We start from the raw sequence: 25,127 nt of genomic DNA, 5'->3' as shown, positions 1-25,127 counted from the left end.
GATGAGGGCGACTCTGATGAGTCCTCTGCTCCAGGCCTCTCCCACATCAGTCAGGGAAGCCATATCCATGGAGAACATTGTTTAGGGAAAAAGTTGAGCGAAGCTACGTTTGCAGGAAATCACCATTGTTGGGAGTCCTGGAAATAAACTTCAACGACATTAAGAGCCCAAGTGGAGTTATGTTTGGTGCTCTCTGGAGTCTTATTTCCCCCCAGCACAGCCGTTTAAGTGGTCAGCCAAGTTTAATAACTAAGACCCCCTGGCCTGCAGCTCGTTTCACAGTCTGCAAAGCACCTTCCCTTCCATTTCCTCACTGACCCTCCGCACTGGGAGACAGGCCAACTGCATTCTTCATTTGACAAACGAGGAAACTGTGGCTCAGGGAGGCCCAGGGTGGAGTCTGGGCTTCGGTTCCCAATTTTCTGTCGTTCACCCCAAATCTCTCACCTGCCCCAAATGCCAGCCCATGGTTATGTGCTGAGCCGTGAAAATGACTCATTTGTCAACAGTTCTGAAGATGAGTCCTCAACACTGGCCTTGGCCCTTACACCGAACTTGCGGATCCCAGGCGCCAGCTTCGTGTGCCCTGGCTGCCAGCCCTGGGCTCACACGGCTGGGCCAGGTTCCCACGTGAGGTCACAGACAACGTGCGACGGCAGACCCAGGAAGGCAGGGGACCTGGTGTCTCATCTCTAGCACTCAGAGCAGAGACACTCAGTAAATATTCGTGGATAAATTCACGAAGGGACAAGAACAAGCCCCTGCACTGCAGTCTCTCTCTGACTTTTCTTACTTTGTCTGAAAGTTTCCACAACCAGGACAAGGGACCAGATGCCTCCGGGGGAGGGTGGGGCTCGGCCCTCCACGGAGCACAGGGCTGAGGGGTTGGATCCTGAACTCCTGGCTGTTTCCACACCTGCCTCCCAGAGGTGTGGTGGGACTGCAGCCGCTGCTGGAAGGAGCTGTGCCAGTGAGCGGTGGATAATGTGACCAGCCTTCCTTCCAGTCCGCGTTCCCAGACGCGACACTCTCGTATCTCGCACAGTCCTTGAGCCCGGGACGCGGGCACTATGGCCACTCCACTTCAGTGAGGACACTGAGACAGGGTGAGAACTGGCACCCAGCTTGGTCCGAGCACTGAGCCCCAGCCCTGCACAGTCCCTCTGCGTCTGCAGACAGTCGGGCCACTGAGAGAGCAAGGGTGGACTTTGCACAAATTCCTCTCTGGAGGCAGCTGTGAGCCGACCCTCACTGTCAGTCAGTCCTTCAGGTCACAAACCCCAGTGGGCACAGCTGTCAGGGCCCATGTGGGATGCGGCGGACACAGGTCAGGGGACCGCGTCCCTGGGGAGCTCAAGCCAGTGTGGGAGATGGACACGGGCAGAGAGAAGGGTGCCGTGGAAAGGCGAAGCTTCGTCTCTGGAAAACTAGAGGCTTTACCAGACTCACAAGGGGCTGGGATGCCCTGTTCCCCGTCCAAGGCACCACTCCCACCCCTGCAAGCAGTGGGCAGAGTAAACAGGAGGCAGGCGGCCAAAGCCAAGGTCCCACCCCAGCTCCTCCTCAGCTGTGCTGCTCACACACACACACACACACACCACGTCACCCCAGCTCCCCAGGGGAGCTAGGGGACAGCTGCTTCGCCAGGCCTTGACCTGGTGCCCCATAGGCCACACAGTGCCCACCAGGGAACCCACCACCTGCCTTTCCCCACCTCTGCTAACACAGGAAGGGGAGAGGGAAACGGGGTGCCAGAGTCCCAGGATGCCTCCAGGGAGCCCCCAGCTCACCCACCACAGCCGAGGAGCTGGGTAGCCCTACTACCCCCATGTGGCACCCAGCCAGCTGCTCACCCCCTGGAACTCCCCACCGGGACCCTGCCATCCGCTCTACCCAGGTCAGGTCTGGGTGGGCAAAGGGACCTGCCAGGACCCCCCAGGTGCCAGCCCCCTGTGCTGAGGCTTCCCTGCCCGCTGCCCGCCAGCTGTCCATCTGGGATCTGCGTGTCCACCTCCCTCATGGCCCCCTTCTTGGGAAGCAGGAGCAAGTGGGAGGGAGTGGAGGAAGCTCTGCAGCGAGGGGCTCCTGGCTCTGCGCTTCTGGGAAAGGGAACCCAGGAGGAGGGGCAGGTGGACAGTGGAGCTGCCCTCCACAGGGGAGACCCAGCCCTGCTTCCCAGGGGCTGGGTGTCTGGACCACGGACTAGGCACAGAGCTGCCAGGGGCAGGGGAAAAGCCTTGGACTCTACCTGTGGTGGCGGCCTGTCAGGGTCCACTGAGCACTCACAACTGTGCTGGAGGAAGGGGAGCCAGAGTCGGGGACGGCAGGCTAAGCCCCCAACATACCCCCAGGTGGCGGGCAGGTTCAAGTGCCAACCCCTCGGCGTCCCCACTTCCGGTGTGTGGGAGGAGGCCTCTCTCAGGGCCTGCACATCTCAGATAAGACGCCTGGTGCCCAGAGCCCGTGCTGGCCTCCCGCAGACGGCGTGGAGCCGCTGTGCCAGGAGGCCTGCCTGGGGTCTGCTCCGGGTATTTGGGCTCAAGTGGGGACCCCGGCAGGGCCCACGAGGAAAGGGCAACCCTGCCACCCTTTGGATAGAGGAGGCTTAGGAGTTGGTGAAGGTCTCCTGACGCTCAGACGGGGCTCTGCCCCTCATAGAGGGGCTCCAAGGGGTCCTGGGCTCCTCGGCAAAAACACTGAGCAGCCAGACCTTGGGGACACAGAGGCAAACCCAACCAACACGGCTAGAAGGTGAGAAGCACTGCGGGAAAACAGCAGGGGCGGGGGTCTGGGTTCCGGTCCGGAGGCTGAGCAGTGAGGGAGGAAGGGGATTGCTGGGAACACGGTCAGGCCGTTACGCTGAGCTGGGGCGATGCCCCCAGGCTAGCCCTGGGCAAAGCCGCCCCCTGGGCTGAACGCCACCCAGAGTCCTGGGCTGGGTCACACATTCACAAGCCAACACCCAGGCCAAGAGGCCTTCTGCCGAGTCCCCAGGGGGAGCCCCACAGAGCCAGAGGGAGGAGGTGGAGGAGGACGCCAGGCAAGAGGCTCTGGGCCTAATCCTCCCAGGGGCAGCCCTGCCCAAGTGCCCCCAGCCAGCGCCCAGGCACCCGCATGTGTGGGTGGGGACTGCCCTCTGGCCACAGCCTCAACGTGGAGTGCAAGCCACGCACCACCACTGTGGCTTCTGAGAAATTCGAAAGGCCCGAGGGCGAGGGAGGGTGGCCCTGGGCCGAACCAAAGTGACAGCATGACGATGGACTTTGCAGCTCCACAAGTTCAGACTCCGCCAGCCCGGCCCGTGGCCAAGTCTTGAGTGGCATTTCTTCATCTGTAAAATGGGGCCAACGGCTGGGGCCTCTCATGTTTGCTGGGTTAAGAGAGACCAGAGCCTAGCTTGCAGCCCACGGAGAGGGTTCAGGGGCTGTTGTCGGTAAAAACTGCGATCCAGCAACACCGCACGTGTGCGCGCACACACACGCACACACACTCATTCCACACACACCCACTCCACATACACTCACTCCACACACACACACACACACCTCACACCCCCTCCACACGCACACACTCGCAGGTACTCACGGTCACACTCCCGCACACCTGCTCACTCTTTCACTGTCACTCACCCCCATACACACTCCTGCACACGCACACGTCACACCCACACACCCGGTCACACACACGCCCTCACAAACTCACACTCACACATACGCGCTCCCTCCTTCACACTTCACACGTGTTCAGTCGCACTCATACTAACTCACACGCGGGGGCACCGGCCACGTTCACCCCCGCACTCGCTCAGCACTAGCGCACACATCCGCACTCATCGGCCGTCCGGGCTGAGGGGGGCGGCGGCGGCGGCGGCGGGCGGGGCGCCCCGAACGCGTGGCCGCCCGCCTCCGGGTGACGCCCCTTGACCGGGAGTGCTGGGCCCGGGTGCAGAGGCCCGGGCGTGAATCACGGCCGCACGGGGACGACCGGGGCGCGGCGGGCTGGGTGGGGCGGAGCCGGGTGGGGTCCTGCGCCCCGCGTCCGAGCCCGGTCCCCCCGCCCCTAGCAGCCGGGCGCAGTCGGCGCTTCCCGAGACGGGGGTCCGGCGCCCGCCGGTCCGCAGCGACGCCCCGGGCCCGCGGCAGCCGGCGTCCCCTCCCCGCCTACCGTGCTCAGCTGGGCCCCCATGGTGGCGCCGCTCTGCACTCGCTCCGCCACCGCCGCGCACCGAGCCAGCCCCCGGGCCGCGTCACCGAGGAGGAGGGGCGGGCCCGAGCGCGGCCCAGTCGGGGCGCGGGGGCGGGAGGCCGAGCTAGAGGCCCGGCTCCGCCCCGCCCCGCCCGCTTCCGTCCGCGGGAAGAGGGTTGAAGGGAGAGGATCCGTTAGAACGCGAAGCCGGGCGCCGGCGCAGTCGCCCCGGTAGCCTGCGGCGGGGCTCTGACCCGCTGAGTGGCCTCGGGGACGCTGGCAGTCTCTGGGCCTCGTTTGCCATCCTAAAGGGGAGAAGATGGCGCCCCCTATTGATGGGATCTAAAATAAAATCCGGAAACTCCACCGCGGCCTCCAAGGCCTGCAGGAGGAAGCCCCGCTTGGCCTGACCTCAGCCTGCGCCCCTGAGCACGTTGCTGGGCCTCACAGGCCTTCTTGTTCCTCAAACTGCTCAGCTTGGTCCCGCCTCCAGACCTTTCCCTCTCTGGAACACCATCCCTAACTGCCTCAGGGTCAGCCCTGGCTTCTTGCTTGGGCATCAGGTGAGATGTTCCGTCCTCAGCAAGGCCTGCCCTGACTCCCTCTCCAGACAACCTCTTGTGGTCTTCCTGGCACTTAGCATTAAGCTAAAGTCACCCTTTGTGTTTCTTCAGGGATGGTCTGCCCCCAGCCCCACCCCATCACAGTGGACTGTGGGCTTCCTGAGAGCAGGACTCTGCTTTGAAGTTCCCTGCCTGCCTGGAACCCAGCACAGAACATAGAGTAGCATATAGTAGGTGCTCAATAAATACTTGTTGAATGAGTGAATTCAACAGACAGTGGGCAGGTGCCTGCTCTGTGTAGGCCCATGCTGGCCCGCCGGGGCTCTCTGGCCTTGATTGCAAAGGAAGTAATCAAATAGGAAAGCTTTACTTGAGCATGTGCAGCCAGTAAGTTCTCATGACTAGGTGCTTCCTAGGCCACCCACGGCACAGGTGCCCTCTCCAGAGACACCTTCCACAGAGGCCAGGGGAGCCACAGGCCACCCCGAACCTTAGCATTTCCCCCAGTCACTTCTCGTTTTCTCCGTGTTCTTTGTTACACCTGGACTGGTGATGGTTATCACGAATGTGGATGTCTGATGTTGGATTTTCTTCTCGTGAAATTTGGAGGTGACGAAGTTGCCTTTCTCCTTTATTTTATTTTATTATTTTGCGGTACGCAGGCCCCTCACCGCCGCGGCCTCTCCCGTTGCGGAGCACAGGTTCTGGACGCGCAGGCCCAGCGGCCATGGCCCACGGGCCCAGCCGCTCCGCGGCACGCGGGATCCTCCCGGACCGGGGCACGAACCCGTGTCCCCTGCATCGGCAGGCAGACTCTCAACCACTGCGCCACCAGGGAAGCCCGCCTTTCTCCTTTTAATCATCACCTAAATGGCCTTAAATAAACAAAACTTAAATACTATTTAGACTAAGGCTATAAATGCTAGTCCAACAAATAGTCCTAAAAGATCACAATTAGGATGGAATCTATTTTTTCGTCTTGTCATTTAAATTATTACATGCACTTGTAGACTCAAAAAGGAAATAGCTTTCCTCCTAAAGTTATCACTGCTGTTGTTGCCTCTCTTAAGATCATATTAACTGTCCATTTCTTTTCTTATTTATCTGTCTGAACCTTTTCATAATTGTTGCAGTATATAGGATTAACATTATAACAATATAAATTATTGAAGCATTTTGCTCTCACTACAGTAAAAGCTGTTGTGTTTACACCTTACCCCACTGAAACACTCCAGTGTGTAAAGCACAAAAGGAGATTTCACTCCTGGTTACATCTGGAAGCTTCCCTAGAAAGTATCCCGCCTGCCAGGCTTGGCCTCGCATGAAGGAGTTGTGGTCCAGTTTCTTTGGGAGGGGCAGGGCGGAGTTCTCCCCAGACTCCGGGAGCTGCTCATCTCCCGTATGACTGTAGGGTGGCCCCAGGGGCAGAGTGTTGGCGGGTGAGGGAGAGCGGGAAGAAGAACCAGAGGTGACATTGGTTAGGTGGCCCATTCCTGCTCTTGGAACTCAGACCAAGTGGGGAGGGTTCAGCTGCCATTCACTGTGTGAGCACAGGCCAAGGCCTTCCCCTCTCTGGGAAAGGGTCAGGGAACAAGGTCTTTAAGACCCCTTCTACTTCTGATATTTTATTCTGGGTGGGTGTTCCTTCAGACTTTTTATTTGGAAAAATGTCCAATGTACAGAGAAGTTGCAAGCATAGTACAATGAACCACCGGATTCACCAGCTGTTAGCCTTTGACCCCTTCCCCCCTCCTCCCTATCTACCGTTTACTTTGGCTGCACCGTGGAGAGTTAGTTGCAGATATGTCGCCCTTCACCTCTACACACTTCACCACGCATCTCCCAAGAACAAGGCCATTCTCCTACATACCACTGTGCAAGTATCAAATTCAGGGAATTTAACATTGAAACAACACAGTTGTCTGATCCCCAGTCCACATTCCCCTTGTCCCGGTTGTCCCATAATGTCCTCTCTAGCCATTATTTTTTGCGGTCCAGGCTCTAATCCCAGGTCAGGCATGGCCTTTACTTGGCCAGGGGTCTTTAGTCTCCTTTAGCCTGGAGACAGATGGGATCAAAGGGCAGGTGATGGGTCACCTGCCTGTTGGCGCCTGCCTGGTCTCCCTATTGTAAAGGTAACTTTTACTTTGATACCCTGTGAATGTCCTAATTCCCAACAAACTTTCATCCAATGCTTTTAGTTGATGATCATGTCTGAATCAATTATCATTGAGGTAGTTTAACTAACTGGTTTATGAGGTACTTTGGGAAAAAACAAGCCAAAAAGGACCTTTGTCTTAATTATTCCTCAAGGCCCTTTGGTGAGCCAGAGAACAGAAACTCTCACAAGCCTGTTTGCCTTCTGCAAAGGCAAACATCCAGTCAGCTGAGAATCCCCTACTCTACTGAGGTGTTTGATCCTTGGGAGAGGTTGGGAAACGGGACAGAGAAACCATGAGTTTCATTTTATAGAGAAGGAAACTAGGCCCAGAGAGAGGAGAGAAGTGGGCAGCAGTGGAATAATTCCTCCCAAGGAGTCTCTGGGCTCCCGCCCCTTCCAGGTACCAGGGCAGAGGTTTGGAAAGGAGGCTTTCAGGCTGACTGCAGGGTAGAGTTTTCAGGGTCCAGGTTGGGGCTGTCCGACCCTTGCCAGTCCCCCTGGTCCCTATTACCTATGTAGGACCTAGGTTGCCAGATTTAGCAAATAAAAATTCAGGATGCCCAATTAGATTTGAATTTCAGATAAACAATGAATCAGTTTTTTGGTACAAGTATGTCCAAGATATTGCACTTAAATGTAGCTATACTAAAAAATTAAAAGGGGACTTCCCTGGAGGTCCAGTGGTTAAGACTCTGTGCTTCCAATGCAGGGGGCGCAGGTTCGATCCCTGGTGCGGGAGCTAAGATCCCACATGCCTCATGGCGCAGCTGAAAAAAAAAAATTAAGCTAAAAAAACCCTCATGATGTTGTCCAGGGTGTTTGGACTGACATTAGGTTGCCAGGTAAAATATAGAACACCCAGTTCAATTTTAATTTCAGGGAAACAATGAATAATTTTTTCTCCCTGCTGTGGAGAATTAAAAAATGCATGGCACGTGTTATCAGATATAGGAAATAAGGCAGGTAAAGTCAGTGGGGCCTTGAATGCTGGCATGCGCTGTCCTTCTGAGAGTAGCTGACAGCATTGAAAGAAGGGACTTAAGTTTGGAGGCCCTTTGCCAGACAGTTCTAGAAAGGGACCAGTCGGGGGAGACTGCAGTGGCTGGTGGCATGCCATGAGGCTCAGGCCAGGGGTCAGGGGATGAAAAGAGCATTCAGGAGGCAGGACTGATGGGGCCTGAGGCCCACCAGCTGGTGTGAGTGGGCGGGAGGCTTCTGGCCTGGCATGGGAGGGGGCGGGGAAAGCCTGAGGAGCAATGGAGTCCAGTGTCTAGAGTTCAGCAGGGGCTGGGGCCGAGGAGGAGAGAGTGGCCCTGAGTCAGGGAAGGAGGGACTCAGAGGTAGGGCAGTGCGATGGGCGGTGGAGCAACCTCCTAGGAGGCGTTTCTGCCATAGGAGGAGCTGGCTGGACCTCTGGGCCCTGGGAGGGGAGGGCTGGGTCTCCCCACTCCTGGAGGTGGACGGAGGTGAGGGGCCCAACCAGCCAGGCCACCTGCCCACCCCCTGTCATAGCTGAGTGTCAGGAGAGGCCAGTGAAATGATTCATTGCAAGCTAAGGTATTAACCCCCTCGGGCATTTACAATTTGAAGAGAGAGCTTGTTTAAAAAAAAAAAAAGCAGCAGCAGCAGCAGCAGCAGCAGGGACTGGAATAGCTTTTTAGCCGGTGACTGAGGCATTACTGGTAGAATCAGGCACCTGCTCAGGCTGTGAACGGGCTTCAGCAGGGAGGGGGTGCTGGGACCGGAGGTTGGCTCCACTGTCACCAAGCCTGTCCTGCAGAGGCCTTTCTGGAAGCCACAGTCTGCTCTGGTGCAACCTCTGTGCCAGCAGAACTGGGAGGTTGATGAAACAGGAATGGGTGCCGCGCGTGCGCTGTGGCAACCGCATCAGAGTTCTCCAGAAGTATTCACAGCACAGTCCCAGCCTGCAGGATCCAAAACCCATGGAGCCAGTGGAGTCTGGCCTGCACCCCTGGACCAGCCGAGCCTGAGAGTGAGTCATCGCTTAACCAGGGCATCCTGTCTCCATCTCATAGCGGAGAGGCCGTGGCTCAGAAAAAAAAGGGCCTGGCCCAAGGTCACACAGCTGGTGAGGGTTGCGGCTGGAGTTTGAACCCAGTTCTCCTTGCTTCTGAAACTCAGCTCTCCCCACGGCCACTTGCCCCCAGAATCAGGCATCTGTTTTCCTTTTCCTTGTTGGCTTGAGCCACCTTACAGAGAATGTCAGGGACTGACTCGGGGGTGAGGGTTCTGTGTTACTGCCCCCATATCTTGTCTTCTCCAGACCAGAGATTTTCAAATCTTGGCTCTTGCTGTGTGACCTTGGGCAAATTACTCCCCTTTCTGGGTCTCAGTTTTCTCGGCTGTAAAATGGAGGATCATCTAGAACCTAGTAGAATCCAATAGAGCAAAGGTTGCAAACGGTTGGCCAAAGGTCAGCATCCAGCCCTCGGAAGAGTCTGTTCTGGGTTTTGGCTTCATTTGAACCAGTTGCCAAGTGAGTATTTCTGGCTTCTTGTGACAAATCTGAGACTCTTGCTGTACCAGCTCCCACAGGCAGGCCCTGCAGGTGCTGGGTTTGCAGCCTCTGGTGGAGCTGATTCTACGACCTTCCCAAGGTGCCCCCATAGAGTGTAATTTTCACACTCTTTGCTCCCTGGGAAGCAGGAGATGGGTTCTAGGTGTGGCTCTGCCCCCAACCAGCTGTCTGACCTTGGGCCAGCCATCATTCCTCTCCAGGTCACATCTATAAACAGGGGCAACACACCCATCTCAGAAGGCTGTGGTGAGGATGAATCGAGATGCCAGGTGTAAAACTGCTTTACAAAGCTGGATGTGTGGAGAGGTGGATATTAGACCTAGCAGCACCAGTACCTGAGTGTCTGTGGTATGCTGAGGGCTAGGCCGGGGAATCACAAATGAATGCGGCTCAGTCCCCAGAGACACGCAGAAGCACCAAGCTGAAAACAGTGGGTCCAGGCCATTCACTTGTGAGTGAAGACAACGGAGACCTCATCAAGGTGACATTTGCGTTGCTACCACCCGATTCATTCATTCACTCCTCATATCTTTACTGAGCCCCTACTTTGTTCCAGGCACTATTCTAGATGCTGGGGGTATAGCAGTGAGAAAGACAGTCAAAAATGCCTTTGAGGGCTTCCCTGGTGGCGCAGTGGTTGAGAGTCTGCCTGCCGACGCAGGGGACACGGGTTCGTGCCCCGGTCCGGGAAGATCCCACATGCCGTGGAGCGGCTGGGCCCTTGAGCCGTGGCCGCTGAGCCTGCGCGTCCAGAGCCTGTGCTCCACAACGGGAGAGGCCACAACAGTGAGAGGCCCGCGTACCGCAAAAAAAAAAAAATAAAGCCTTTGAAAAGCTGACATTCTAGTGGGGATGGAGTGTGGAGAATAAACAAGAAACGATTTTTTAAAAACAGACATGTAACTTCGCTGAGAAAAGGAAAGACAGAGCAGGGTCAGAGGGTACAGGTAGTAGTGGGAGTTGCTGTTTTATGTAAGGGCCAGGGAGGCCTTCCTGAGGTGATGCTAGCAGAGACCTAAAGAAAGTCAGTGAGCAAGCCCTGTGGATAACTGGGGAAAGAGGGTTCCAGGAAGGAAGACCAGCAAGTGCAAAGACTCTGCAGCAGGAGTATGCTTGGCTTCTTTTTTTTTTTAATTAATTAATTAATTAATTAATTATTATTTTTCTGGCTGCATTGAGTCTTCACTGCTGCGCATGGGATTTCTCTAGTTGCGGCGAGCATGGGCTACTCTTCGTCGCAGTGCATGGGCTTCTCACTGCAGTGGCTTCTCTTGTTGCGGAGCACAGGCTCTAGGCACGTGGGCTTCAGTAGTTGTGGCTCGCGGGCTCTAGAGCGTGGGCTCAGTAGTTGTGGTGCTCGGGCTTAGTTGCTCCGTGGCATGTGGGATCTTCCCGGACCAGGGCTCAAACCCGTGTCCCCCGCACTGGCAGGCGGATTCTTAACCACTGCACCACCAGGGAAGCCCACTTGGCTTCTTTAAGAAGCAGCAATGATGTCAGTGTGTTCCATTACTGTGAGGCTAGCTTTGACCACTTGGCCAAGCCATGTCTGCCAGGCTTCTCCCTGTAAAGGTCTCTATTTAATAAGTCATCCATAGGATGGTCCTTTGAGACTGTGATTATATGATTTGACTTAATCCTCACAGCAACCCTAAAGCAGTTTTAAAACATATCTGTAAATTCTTTGATAGCCCATCCATTGGGAGATGGGGGTCTGTGTCCCCTCCCCTTGAATCTGGGTTCTGTAACTTCTTGACCAATAGAAGCTCTGTGACACTGCCATTTTGGTGGGAGCCAGACCATAAGAAATTGGTGGCTTCCACTTCCTGTCTTTTGGGATGCTAGCTCTTGAAACCCAGCCACCATGCTATGAGGAAGCCCAAGCAGCCCACAGAGAGGCCCACGTGGAGAGGAGCCAAGGTCTCTGACCCTCAGCTTGGCTGAGCTCCCCAGCCAACAGCCGACACCAATTTGCTGGCCATGTGAGTATACCACCTTGGAAGCAGGTCCTCCAGCCCCCAGTTAAGCACCCCAGCTGACACCCTGTGGAGAGATGACCCACCCCCCACAAGCCCTGCTCAAATTTCACATCCGTAGGCAAATTTAAAGACTATTGTTTTGTTTTATACCACTAAGTTTTAGAGCGGTTGGTTACACGATAATAGTTGACTGGAGCAAACCTCATGAAGAAAGCCGCCCCATTTTACAGACGAGAAACTGAGGCAGAGAGGGTTGGAACGTCTACCCAAGTTCTCACAGCCAGTTAGTGGGGGAACCAGCATTTGAAATCAGCTTCTTCATGTTATATTTTGGTGAACGGAGGTTTTTTTATCTTAGCGAAGTCCAATTTACCCATATTTTCTTTATGATTAATATGTTTTGTGCAGACATACTATTTTGAAACTTTTTTTTTCACATATGACTACGTAACATCTTTTGATGTTAAACACATAATGGTGTTTGACAGTTGCCCGATGTTCTGTTACATGGGATGCTATCATTTATTTGACCAAGCTCCATTGATAGGTATTTAGTTCTTTCCTAACTTTTCACTGCATTGAACAACACTGTGGGGAACACCTTGCACATATATCCCTGCATTGTTCCAATTATTTCATAAAAATAAGTGCTCAGACATGGAATTGCTTGGGCAAAGAGTGAGCAAAGTTTTAAAGCTTCCTAGTAATATAGCCACACTGCCAGTGGGTACATTATGTAAGTGGGTATGGGTTTTCTGAGGCTGTCATAACAGATTACAACAAACTTACTGGCTTCAATAAACAGAAATTTATTCTCTCACAGCTCAGGAGCTCAGAAGTCTGAAATCAAGGTTGGTTCTCTCTGGAGGCCCTGAGGGAGAAATCTTTCTGTGGCAGCATAACTCCAATCTCTGCCTCTGTTTTTTTTTGTTTGTTTGTTTGTTTTTTGCAGTATGCGGGCCTCTCACTGTTGTGGCCTCTCCCGTTGCGGAGCACAGGCTCCAGACATGCAGGCTCAGCGGCCATGGCTCACGGGCCCAGCCGCTCTGCGGCATGTGGGATCCTCCCGGACTGGGGCACGAACCCGCGTCCCCTGCATCGGCAGGAGGACTCTCAACCACTGCACCACCAGGGAAGCCCTCTGCCTCTGTTTTCATGTGGCCTTCTTCTCTCTGTGTCTGTGTCCTCTCCTCTTCTTCTTTTTATTTATTTATTTATTTATTTATTATTTATTTATTTAGCTGTGTTGGGTCTTAGTTGTGGCACTTGGGATCTTCGTTGGGGTGTATGGGCTTCTCTAGTTGCGGCGCGTGGGCTTCTCTCTCTAGCTGTGGCACACAGGCTCTCTAGTCGTGGCACGTGGGCTCCAGAGTGTGTGGGCTCAGTAGTTGCGGGGTGTGTACTTAGTTGCCCCGTGGCATGTGGGATCTTATTTCCCTGACCAGGGATGGAACCCGTATCCCCTGCATTGGAAGGCGGATTCTTAACCACTGGACCACAAGGGAAGTCCCTCTCTTCTTCTTTTAAGGACACCAGTCACTGGATTTAGGGCCCCCTAAATCCAGGATGATTTATTCTTGAAATCTTTATACAATTGCATCTGTGAAGACCTTTTTCCCAATAAGGTCACAGTCTGAGGTTCCATGTGGAACCCACTACGACCCACTACAAACCTGGTCTTTCTTTGTCCCTTGGTTAGAAAGGTTGTTGGGGGTAGAAAGGATATCCCCAGGGCTTCCCTGGTGGCACAGTGGTTAAGAATCCGCCTGCCAATGCAGGGGACACAGGTTCGAGCCCTGGTCCAGGAAGATCCCACATGTCGCAGAGCAACTAATGCCGTGCGCCACAAATACTGAGCCTGCGCTCTAGAGCCCATGAGTCACAACTACTGAGCCCGCGTGTCACAACTACTGAGCCCGCACCACTAGAGCCCGTGCTCGACAACAAGACAAGCCACAGCAACAAGAAGCCCGCGCACTGCAACGAAGAGTAGCCCCTGCTCGCTGCAACTAGAGAAAGTCTGCGCAGCAATGAAGACCCAATGTAGCCAAAAATATAAATAAATAAATAAATTTTAAAAAAGAAAGGAAAAAAGGAAAGGATATCCCCAACTTGAGCTCAAGCTAGGGCTCAGACAGATCTGTGCAGATCTGGGCAGGTCTGGATGGAAGTCCCTGATGGTGATGGGGCAAGCCTGGCTCATAGCTGTTTGTGTGAGGGGCTGAGCAGCCCCCTGGGAGGGCAGCTATCCTTGGGAGCAGGGAGCTGGGTGCCTCGTATGACAGTACCTGCACCTCCTGAGCACCTCCCAGCACTGTCCAGGCACTTCCTCGGGTGCCATGTGAGGTGAGCTGGACCCCAAAACAAAGTTAACCACCGAGGGAAGGGGCAATTCTGAGTCTCTCTCATGGTGTCCATCATTGGCATTGGTCTCTAAGCCATCCCTGGGGCTGGGCTGCCTGCCATCTTGCCACTACCCATGTGAAAACAAGAGCCCGAGCAGGCCAGTGAAAGAAGGGCTGCCCACTGCAGTCAGTGTGCAGGCTTCAGCAAGAAGGAAGCAAACCATACCCAGGTATTCTGATGGACAGACGGAAAGACTATGGGTACCACATGGGAGGGGTCAAGGGCCCGAGAAGGCGTAGGACCCAGAGCGCTCCTGGTTGAAGAGCTGGTGTTATTGAGGGCTTCCTGTAGTAACTCATTCAATCCCCCAATATGCTGAGGAAACTGAAGCACCGAGCTATTCAGTAACATGCCAAAGGCGACACACTAGTGATGCTGGAAGGGACTCAAAGCCAAGGCTGGCTTGCTCCAGGGTCCATGTTCTTAACGTGATTGCAACTGCCTGGGACGGAAACCCGATTCAAACCACCTGCGCAGGAAGGAGTTTACGGAAGGCCCCTGCCAGGTCTCCCTGCCCCACTTCTTTGCCTCTTTTTGCCAACAGTAGGTGCCTTCCCAGGGGGTGGACCTCCTGCCCCACAGCGGGTCTGAGTAGAGAAATCCTAGAGAAGGACCTTGATTGGTCTGTTTTGCCACGTGCCCATCTTTGGACCAATGAGTGATGCCAAAGGGCTGGCACTCTCCAATTGGCCCAGTTTGGGTCAGGTGCCTACCCCTTAGCCAATCACTCTGGTGAGGGAGGTGGAGTCAAGTGGGGAGTTGGTAACTCCCCTCGGGATGGAAGGGGTGGTGCAAGGTGGGTGCAGGGAGGGTTCCCAGGATAAAGGGCAAGCAGGCCTGTGACCACGGTGGGTGGTGCTGGTGGTTAAAGTGAGCTGTGAGCTGGGTGGCACCCAATGGGAGTCACCACTGGATCCTAGAGCTAGAAAAGGCTCCATCCCTGACTTGGCTTGGGCGAGGGGAGGATCGGAAGGTGCTCTGAGAACCTCAAAACACTGTGTGATTTTGTCCAAGGAGGAAGGGAGCCAGCCCCACACGAGCTGCCCTGTGCGTGTGGCAGCGGCCAGGGGCTTTTCCTGCGTGGAGAGATCGGATCAGAGGTGTTGATCTGGGCTCTGCTTTCTCTTGTTTTCCCCTGTATTTTCCTCCTTCCCTTTCCCTGTGCTCGCTGCCCCAGGGGAAGGGTGAGGCAGAGCAGAAAGCCAGCAGCCTGCCTGGGGCAGGGGGAGGACTCCCAGCGTGGACAGAGCTCCTTGAGGGCACACGGAGGAGGAAAGTCTCCCAGCCCTGACTGGAGGGGTGGACCCAGGGCTGGAGCAAGTGGGGAGCAGCTAAGGGAGAGTGTAGATCCTGGAGCCAAGGCGTCTGCCCCCAGCGCTACTGCTGGCTAATAGGATGGCTTGTGTGAGTTAGAGGAAGATGCCCCCACCTCTGCCCCATGCTGGGATCCAGGGCGTGGTGAGTGACCACACTGCGTGTCAAGCTGGGTTTCCACTCCCACCTCTGCTGGGTTCTTGCACAACAGGGCAAGATGGTTCTAACTGCACCTGCTTCCTGGGTGGGCTACACTGCCAGAGAGCAGGGGCCTTCCTGGTGTATCTGGGCCACTGGGACCCAGGCAGTCTCCCCAGAGAAGCCTCTTGAACGCCACAGGGCTGAAGAGGAAACAGGGAGCTGCTCAGTTTCAGCCATCCTATGCCGATTTGTGAAGATGGGTGACCAGCAGAAACCTGTGAGGACCGGTGACCAAGGACCAGCCCCACCCAGTCCCTCCTCTGAAACTCCTGCTCTGAAACTCCCCTCCCTCCTGCTCTGAAACTCCCCTCCCTCCCTCCCTCCCTTGTTCCCTTCCTTCCTTCCTTCCTTCCTTCCTTCCTTCCTCTCTTCTTTCAGATTGTTCAACCTTTGCCTGTTGGGAGCTCTTTCAGTTGGCCTGTGTCCCCTTAAGGTGGTGTATGTGTGTATGTGTGTGTTTGAGCCCCTCCTTAGTTTCTGGCACTGCAAGGCGCTCCAGGCTCATTTTGTATAACCCCTGCCCTAGTTCCAGAACCAGGCATTCCTCCAAGGAGACTGGGTTCCTTTTAGTGGAGAACGGCATTGGAAACCGAGGTCTGGCTGCGTGACGTTCCACCGTGTGGATCTATACGTATCCATCCATCTAGTTACGGATGTTTAGGCTCTTTCCACTTTTTGGCTATTACGAATAATGCTGCTATGAACAGCACTTGTGTACAAAGTTTTGTGTGGGCACGTGTCTTCATGTCTCCTGGTGATAGACCTAGATGTGGAGGTCATACGACTCTGTGTTTACGTGGCTGAGGAACCGCCAGTTTTGCAAAGTGGCTGCGTTATTTTACAGAACCACCAGCAGTGCATGAACTTGCAGCTTCTCCACATTCAAACCAGTGCTTGTCATTGTCTGTCTTTTTGATGACAGCCATGCTAGTGGGTGAGAAACGGTATTGACTTGTATTTCCCTAAGAGCTAATGGTGTCAAGAGCATCTTTTCGCTTGTTTGGCCATTTGTGTATCTTCTTCAGAGGACTGTCCATTCAGACCCTATGCCCACTGTCAATTGGGTTGTCTTGATTACTGCTTTTTGGTGCCCCTTCCATTTGGGCCTGAGGAGATAGCCTCTCTGGCTTCTTCCAGTCCCGACCTTGATTTTAAAGAAATGAATGGGGCACAGTGGGCCTTGGTAGGGGGCCGCCTCATCAATTCCCAGAGGTTTTGGCGACCAGGTGTGTGATGAGAATGTGGCAGCCGCGAGGATGAGGGGCCCTAACTCCGTGAAGCAGGGAGGGGGCTGGAGGGCATGCTTTGTCCCTGTAGAACTGTAGGAGTTGGGGACCACTGGGGCATCTGTTCTTGAACAGCTGACACAAAACAGAGGCAGAACTTGCTCCCTTCTCTGGCACCCCATCCCTCCATGCCCATAGGAGCCCTGCTGGGCTCCTCCCCAGGCCACCCACACCTGAATGAGATCCAGGACCTTTGTCCCCAGACTGGTTTGTGCCTGTTGAGTCTTTGCTATTGTAACCCCTGAAGTAATTCAGTGTTATGTAAGCTGCTGAAACTTGAGGGCAAACAGAAAAATTGTGGAGGTTTCTGTGAAAATAAACTTGAATCCCATGGAAAAGTTTGATATAGGTAAGTTGCTTGACAGTATTCTGCGGAATGGGGAAATTCCCCGGCGATCCAGTGGTTAGGACTCTGCGCTGCCACTGCAGGCTGCACAGGTTCCATCCCCGGTCGGGGAACTAAAATCCCATGTGCTGCGCAGCGCAGCCCAAAAAACAACAAAAAAAGAAATCTGCAAATTAGGTGAGTGAAATGACTGTTTAACATTGAGAAGAAATCATCAAAATCTAGACAGGCTCTGTACTTGGATGGCTTCTCGAGCCTCTGAAGGTTTGACCTCTACCTGGGAGCCAAGCCTAGAAGCCCCAGATGCTGCCTGATGGGGCTGGGTTAGGCCAAAAGCATGATCCTGTCTCCAGGCAGCAGCCCCAGCCTCTAGAAAGGTCTGGGTCCTCATCGACAGATTCCAAGGGGATGTCCACTTAACACCAGTTAAAGCAAACTGTTTAAGGCACGTGTGTGCCGGGACTTCCCTGGTGATCCAGTGGGTAAGACTCTGCGTTCCCCATGCAGGGGGCCTGGGTTCGATCCCTGGTCGGGGAACTAGATCCCACATGTGTGCTGCACTAAGAGTCTGCATGCCGCAACTAAGAAGTCCACATGCCACAACTCAGTCCACATGCTTCAACAAAGAAGTCCACATGCCTACAACTAAAAGATCCTGCATGCCACAACTAAAGATCCTGCGTGCTGCAACTGAGACCCGGCGCGGCCAAAATAAATAGATAGATAGATAAGTAAATAAATATTAAGGCACAAGTGTGCGTCTAAGTCCATGGGCTTCTTCATTAACTGACCATCCATGTCCCAGCTGGGGAGAACGAGACAGCTTGACTATATGACAGCACCCTGTGTAGGGGGATGGATGAGAGAGACCCAGTGTCAGGGAGAGGAGGGAAGCACAGTGAGGGCCAGGTTTCAGTTTCAGCTTGCCTGCCACCTCCCTGGTCCCGCACTGCAGCCCTGTGTGGGATACGGGCAGAGATTTCCCAGAGGCCGGGACTGGGGCCCACAGCAGCGCGGGAGCTGCCCATGGCTGATTGGTGGACTGGCGGTGCAGGGCTCTTTCATGCTTCTGGCTCTGGCCCCAATAAAGAGCATCATGGGAACAAACAGGCAAAAAGAGCTGAGTCCAGAGAGAGCCCTGGGGTGGGTCCCTGAGGAGTCGGCCTCCAGGATTCAGTCTCAGTGCAGCTGGTTGGGCACAGGAAAGAACACAGGTCTGGTGTCCAACAGACCCGGGTTCAAGGCCCAGCCCCTCCATCCACTGGCTGCGTGACTTGTGCACGTGGCTAGGCGGGAGTCTGTTTCCCCATTTGCAGCGTGGAGATGATGACACACACATCCTCGGTGTGACATACACCCCTTCTGTGGGTCTGTGCTCTCTCCTCCACAAGGGGGCGCTTCTCAGGAACACAAGGGCCAGTGGCGAGTGCTTTGGAGACAGAACTGCTGCTCAGGCCCCTGACACTCCAGGGCTTTGCCATCCCAGCCCCCAAACCCAGCTGCCAGCCAAGGTGTGGGCTCCTGGCCCTGTGAGAAGGAGTCCAGGCTCTGAGACACCAGGCGTGGGTATGGGAGTGGGGGGAGGCAGATTCCCACTCAGTCAAGAGGCTTTCACTGTCATGGTCACTTCCCTGCTCGGGGCCTCAGTTTCCTCATCTGCGCAAAGGGATGACACCACCTACCAGGTGTCTGGGACGCTCAGAAGAGCACACGCTCCATTTCCCAAACTCCAGCCATTCCAGGGCCTGCGAGAGGTTTGTTCCACCGAGCCCCACCTCTTTTGTTAAGTCTTTAAATGGATTCACTTTTTTCCTTAAAAAAGAAACTATGTCAGGGACTTCCCTGGTGGCGCAATGGTTAAGAATCCGCCTGCCAATGCAGTGGACACAGGTTCGAGCCCTGGTCCGGGAGGATCCCACATGCCCTGGAGCAACTAAGCCCCTGCACCACAACTACTGAACCTGTGCTCCGGAGTCCACGCGCCACAACTTCTGAGCCCGCACACCTAGAGCCCATGCTCTGCAACAAGAGAAGCCACCGCAATGGGAAAGAAGCCCGCGCACTGCAACGAAGAGTAGCCCCCGCTCGCCACAACTAGAGAAAGCCCGTGTGCAGCAATGAAGACCCAACATAAAAAAAAAAAAAAAAGAAGAAAGAAACTATGTCATCAGAAGCAGAGAACAAGTATCACTTGCCAGAAATAGAAAGTAACCATAAAGATAAGCCCAGTGGAAATACTGTGACTACATTTTAACTGCCTGCTGTGGTTGGCCAGAGGCCTGAGCAGGGCCTGCTCTCCTCTGGATATAAAGTGTGCTCAGCCCGAGTCACAGAGGTGGACAGGTGTCCTCACACTGAACCAAGCTTTCTCTTCTACCCAGACAGAAGGCTGGAAAGAGACGTGGAAAGGTAGGAGGTTTCTCTCCATGGAAGTCCACGTTAGTTAATGCCACATCCATGTAGCACTAAATGACCTAAGGACCCCCTGGCCCCAGCGGGACATGCCCACACTCAGGGGAGCTGGGCAGGTCACCCCACACGTGTGTCCTTCTGTGTAAACTAGGACCTGGCCGCTCTGGGTTCTTGGTCAGTTTCTTAGGGTCCGGTTAACAGAAAGTCAAGTCCCACAGTCCATTCCTGCTGGGAAGGCCAGGGGCAGAGGATCCCACGGCAGCGCCCCTGAGGTCCTGTCCCGCAGAGCCCCTGTCCTATCTGGACACACCTCTCTACCCACAAGGGGATCCTGTGCTGTTGGTGCACTCAGCACATTGCATGGAGGCCCCTGTGGGCCTGCCTTTAGGAGCGGCAGGCATGTGGGCTCAGGCCTGGAAACAGGTGGTGACGGAGAGGTAGATGGGGGTGGGCATCAAGGGAGGGAAGGCCAGACTTCTCCCGTGAGCCTGTGAGCAGCCCCGTGAGGTCACAGCCACCTGTCTGGGCCCTCGGCTTTAGGGCGAAGATGGAGAAGGAAAAGGAGGAGTTCTGGTGATGGAAGAGGTGAGGGAGCAGGGCCCAGGGCCTGGCTGGCTAGCTGAGAGGCCAGAGGTGTAGGGCCAGACCGCCCTTGTCCTGATCTAGGCCGGCTGTGTGATCTTGGTCAGCACAGGCCCGGCCTCTCACACTCAGGGCTCTGGAGGGTGAGCAAAAGATGCCACCTGGTGGTCTGCCCGGGCCCCTGGGCAGGTGCTGGGGAGGAGCAGGTGAGCGGCTGCAGGAGGGAACAGTGCGGCGCAGAGGGGAGGCGTCCTAGGCCAGTCGGCGTGCAGATCTCTCTGCAGAGCTCCCGCCGCAGCCTTGTTATCCAGCGCCCCCAGGTGGACAATATGAGAATGACTGAAAACCCTGAAGAGACAGGAAACTGGCATTGCCCTCACTTCCCACGCAGAGCAGCGCCAGGCAACCCCATCTGAATCTGGCCTCCACCTCTTACCTGCTCCGGGGCCTCAGGTAGGCCACTGGAATTCTCAGTTTTGTCATTTGTAAAGAGGGGTTCAATCCCAGGAGGCCCTCAGCTAATTGGCAGTCCCTTCCTGCCCCTCACACCGTTTGTTTTCACTGGTGTGGCCAAGTGGTGACAGGATGACGGAGCCCCGCGGTGACCTTGCAGGTCTCAGAAAGTCTACAGAAGGCTGGAATACTAACATCCCTGCCACCACCCCCCTGAACAACCCTGGGTAAGTTGCTTTCCCTCCCTGCGCCTCAATCTCCTCCTCTGTAAAATGGGGTAAATGACATGGTACGTAAAACACTCAACACTGAGAAGACCTTGTCATCTTCCAGGTGGGACTATTCTGAGGATTTAATTGCAATACGTTAATTTAAATCAAATGCGACAATGCATGCAAAATATATATATTCCTAGGGCAGAGACACCGTAATAAATGCTCGTCCTGCTGGGGCTCTGAGACACCTCCAGGCTCAGCTGTTCCAGGTGGGGGTGGGCAGGCAGCGCCTGGTGGTGGCACCCGGAGCAGAAAGCAAAGTGGGCCAGCTCCTCCCATGCCGCCTACCTCATGTCCCAGCCCGGACCCCCAAGGGGCCTCCTCATGGGTCTCTGTGCCTCAGTCAGCACACAGAGGCTGGGGCCCTGCCCAGATCACACAGCAAAGCCGGGCCAGAGACCTGGGATGACCAGGGTAGACTTGATATAAAGCCTGAGGTTCTTCGTCTGAGCCCACATGCCCACCGGAACCTGCTCTCTCTGCCCCCTTTAGATCCTGCCTCTGCCTGGAGGGCAGCGGCCTTCTCCTCCCTCTTTATCAAACCCAGTGGAAAGGAGGGACACGTCTTTTTCTCTTACCCTCCTACTTGTGACCCGGGGCCTGCTCGATACCTCTCCACTCACCAAGGCTAGTCTCCTGTGTTAAGCTGTGTTCACAGGTGACACACGGGTGGCTGCTGAGCTGGCCCAGCTTCTCCTGCAGGAGAGCAGGGCCGTGGGCGCCGCGGAAGCTGTGGACTGTGCCAGCAAAGGGTGGGTAAGGCCTGGCAGGCGACCAGGGGTGCGGGTGTCCCAGGAGCTGCAAGGTCACAGGCATTCAGAGCAGGCAGCATTGGGCTCAAAGAAAGAGACCCTAGCTCTGCCACCTGCCCCTTGTGTGACCCTGGGCAGGTGACCTGACCTCTGTGAGCCTCGTTTGCTGAATTGTAGAGAATCCTATCTTTCACCAAATATATTGATTATGGGAGAAACACCAAATAAGCATCTCAGTAGATGCTAAGGTGGTATTTGATAAAGTCCAACATCCATTCTTAATTTTAGAAAACGACTTTATTGATATAGGAACAGATTTTATGCCTTAACATGATAAAAATATGTAAATATATGACACTAAAACCCAGTATTATATTCACTGGTGAAGCAGTAGATGCATTTCCATTAACTTCTGGAATAAGGCAAGGACTTCCTGTCACCACCACCATTTAATGCTGTTCTGGGGGAGCTAACCCAGGCAATTAGGACACACAAATAAAATAGATTAAGTGTTGGAAATACAGATGCCAAATTTCACTGTGTTTAGATTATTACCTGGGAAAGCTAAGAGAATCAATTAGAAAAACTATTAGAAACTTTAAGGAGATTAGAAAAAATTAATACTTAAAAATCAAGTGAAACTACTCTGTGTGAGATTATAATGGTGGACACGTCATTACACATTTGTCCAAACCCATGCAATGTACACCTAGACTGAACCCTAATGGACTTTGGGTGACAATGATGTGTCAGTGTAGCTTCATCAATTGTAACAAATGTACCACTCTGGCGGGGAACATTGATATGGGACAGGCTGTGCACGTGTGGCACAGGGGGTATATGGGAAATCTCTGTACCTTTCCACTCAGTTTTGCTGTGAACCTAAAACTGCTCCAAAATATAGTCTATTAAAACAATCAACTGTCAAAAAGAACTTAAAAAATGGAAAAAAAATCAGTTGTCTATTTATAAATATATAGTAATTGATTAGAATGTCTCTGAAGAAAAGACCTCATTCATCATGGCATTTAAGAAAACATCCTTTAGCAAGGATCGTGTACGTTCTATGTGAAGAAAGGGGTATAAAGACTTAAATTAAAAGACAGGCTTTAGGGACTTCCCTGGTGGCGTAGTGGTTAAGAATCCGCCTGCCAATACAGGGGACATGGGTTCGAGCCCTTGTCCGGCAAGACTCCACATGCCGCAGAGCAACTAAGCCCGTGCGCCACAACTACTGAGCCCACACGCCTAGAGCCCGTGAGCCACAACTACTGAAGCCCACACGCCTAGAGCCCGTGCTCTGCAACAAGAGAAGCCACTGCAATGAGAAGCCCACGCACCGCAATGAAAAGTAGCCCCCGCTTGCCCCAACTAGAGAAAGCCCGCGTGCAGCAACGAAGACCCAACGCAGCCTAAATAAATAACCCAGCGTCATTAAAATGTCCATTTTTTCTAAATTACTTATTCATTTAATAAAATTCGAACAGGATATTTAAAAATTAATCAAATGATTCATCTAGAAGAGTAAATGTGTGAGAATAGCTGTAGGAAAATCCTGAAAAGGAAGAGTAATGACGAAGGACTGACTCCATTAGCTATTAAAAGAGATAATGCTTGTTATTATAATTACCTAAGGTAATTGAACATATATTATATTCCAGGCCCTGTTCCAAGGGCTTTATAAAGACCACACCATTTGATCTTCATTACAACACTTGCAGGAGTAGGGCTTAGGGTTTTAGGGCCATGGCTCACGGGCCCAGCCGCTCTGCGGCATGTGGGATCTTCCCGACCGGGGCACGAACCCGTGTCCCCTGCATCGGCAGGCGGACTCCCAACCACTGCGCCACCAAGGAAGCCCAACAATGGGCTTTTTAAAGTAGAACTCAAGAGAATGAAAAGACAAGTCACAGACTGTGAGAAAATACTTTAAAAAACACATATCTGATAAAGAACTTGTATCCAAAATACACAAAGAACTCTTCTAACTCAGCAATAAGAAAACCCAGTTTAAAACAGGCAGAAGATCCAAACAGACACCTCACCAAAGAAGATACACAGATGGCACATAAGCACAGGAAAAGATGGCCAATATCATATACATTCAGCAATTGTAAATTAAAACAACAGTGAGATACCACTACAGACCTGTTAAAATCCAAACGGCTAAAACCCAAAAAACTGAAAAACAAACAAACAACAAACAAAACTCCACATACCGACGTGGAGGTGGAACAACAGGAACTCTCATTCACTGCTGGGGGAAATGCAAAACAGCCACTTTGGAAGACAGTTTGATTGTTTCTCACAAAGCTAAACACGGCCTTACCATAGGATCCAGCAATCACACTCCTAGGTATTTACCCAACTGACTTGAAAACTTATGTCCACACAAAAACCTGCACGTGGGTGTTTATAGCAGTTTTAGTCATAATTGCTCAAACCTGAAAGCAACAGTGATGTCCTTTCCTAGGTGAATAGATAGTGGAGTATACATCCATACAACAGAATATTATTCAGTGCTAAAAAGAAATGAGCTATCAAGCCATAAAAAGACACGGAGTAGCTTTAAATGCTATTGATTAGTTAAAGAGGCCAGTCTGGAAAGGCTATATACTATATGATTCCAACTATATGACATTCTGGAAAAGGCAAAACTATAGAGACAGTAAAAAGATCAACACCTGGGGTTCTGGGGGAGTGGGGAGAAGGATGGATAGGTGGAGCACAGTGGATTTTCAGAGCAGTGAAATTATTCAGTGTGACACTGTAATGGTGGATCTGTGACGTTATACATTTGTCAAGGCTCATAGCACCGCGCAACACCAAGCATGGACTCTAATGTAAATGGTGGACTTCTGTAAATAATAGTGTATCAACACTAGGTCATCAATTTTAACAAATCTAATGCTCTGATGGTGACATAACCATCAGAGATCTAAGTGTTGGGAAAAAATCCCTTCCAGGTAAAAGGGTTCAGAACATCCCACCTCAGAATATGCTGCTTTGGAATACTGATTACTTTGAGCTGAAGGTTCTTGAGAAACAGAAGATGCAGGAGGGACTCTCTGCCCTCCCCTTTCTACCTAAAAGCAGGTCATACATTTCCCAAGAGAAAGGTGCCCTCCCTGCACCAGGAAGAGAACATTCTTATCACCAGAGACTGGGGGGCGATGCTGAAGGGGATCTGTACAAACTGCTAAAATTACCCCAATTGGGACTTCCCTGGTGGTCCAGCGGTTAAGACTCCTCGCTCCCAATGCAGGGGGCCCGGGGTTCAATCCCTGGTCAGGGAACTAGATCCCACAGGTGGTAACAAAGACCTGGTGCAGCTAAATAGATAATTAATTAATTAAATACCCCTGATTTTCTATTAGTTTTCCCCATGTATTTCCTTGCCACTGTCCTACAACTTACTGCCCGGGCCCCAGCCCCTTCATCCTGTCACATCCCCACAAAGTGTCTTCTTTATGTAAAAAGGTGTATAAGCTTTGGGGCCCAGTGGCTTCTTTGGGTCTTCATTTTTCTTCCGGAGACTCCCATGTTGTACACCTGAAGATACTAAATAAGTTTATATGCTTTTCTCCTGGTAATCTGTCTTATGTCAGTTAATTCTCAGCCACAGAACCTAAGAGGGTAGCAGGAAGTTTTCCTGCCCTACACAGGGAAACAG

General features: G+C 53.2%; 1 protein-coding gene across 2 annotated transcripts in view; it reads right to left on the bottom strand.

Moving 5' to 3' along the window:
* Positions 1–25,127, bottom strand: part of CYB5R3 (cytochrome b5 reductase 3) — a 47,216-nt gene that overhangs the window by 20,812 nt on the left and 1,277 nt on the right. The window contains exon 1 of one of the 2 annotated variants that reach the window (XM_030855747.2): positions 4,165–4,322. The exons of the other annotated variant lie outside the window; for it this stretch is intronic. Coding sequence (XP_030711607.1) covers positions 4,165–4,185 — 21 coding nt within the window. The 5' untranslated portion in view covers positions 4,186–4,322. Of the gene's footprint in view, positions 1–4,164; positions 4,323–25,127 lie in introns of those variants that run through there. 2 annotated transcript variants of the gene reach the window in all.

Source organism: Globicephala melas, chromosome 10 (genome assembly GCF_963455315.2).
Source record: "Globicephala melas chromosome 10, mGloMel1.2, whole genome shotgun sequence".
Lineage (NCBI taxonomy): Eukaryota > Metazoa > Chordata > Mammalia > Artiodactyla > Delphinidae > Globicephala > Globicephala melas.
The sequence above is the reverse complement of the archived record's forward strand: the minus strand, read 5'-3'. Positions and strand labels throughout refer to the sequence as shown.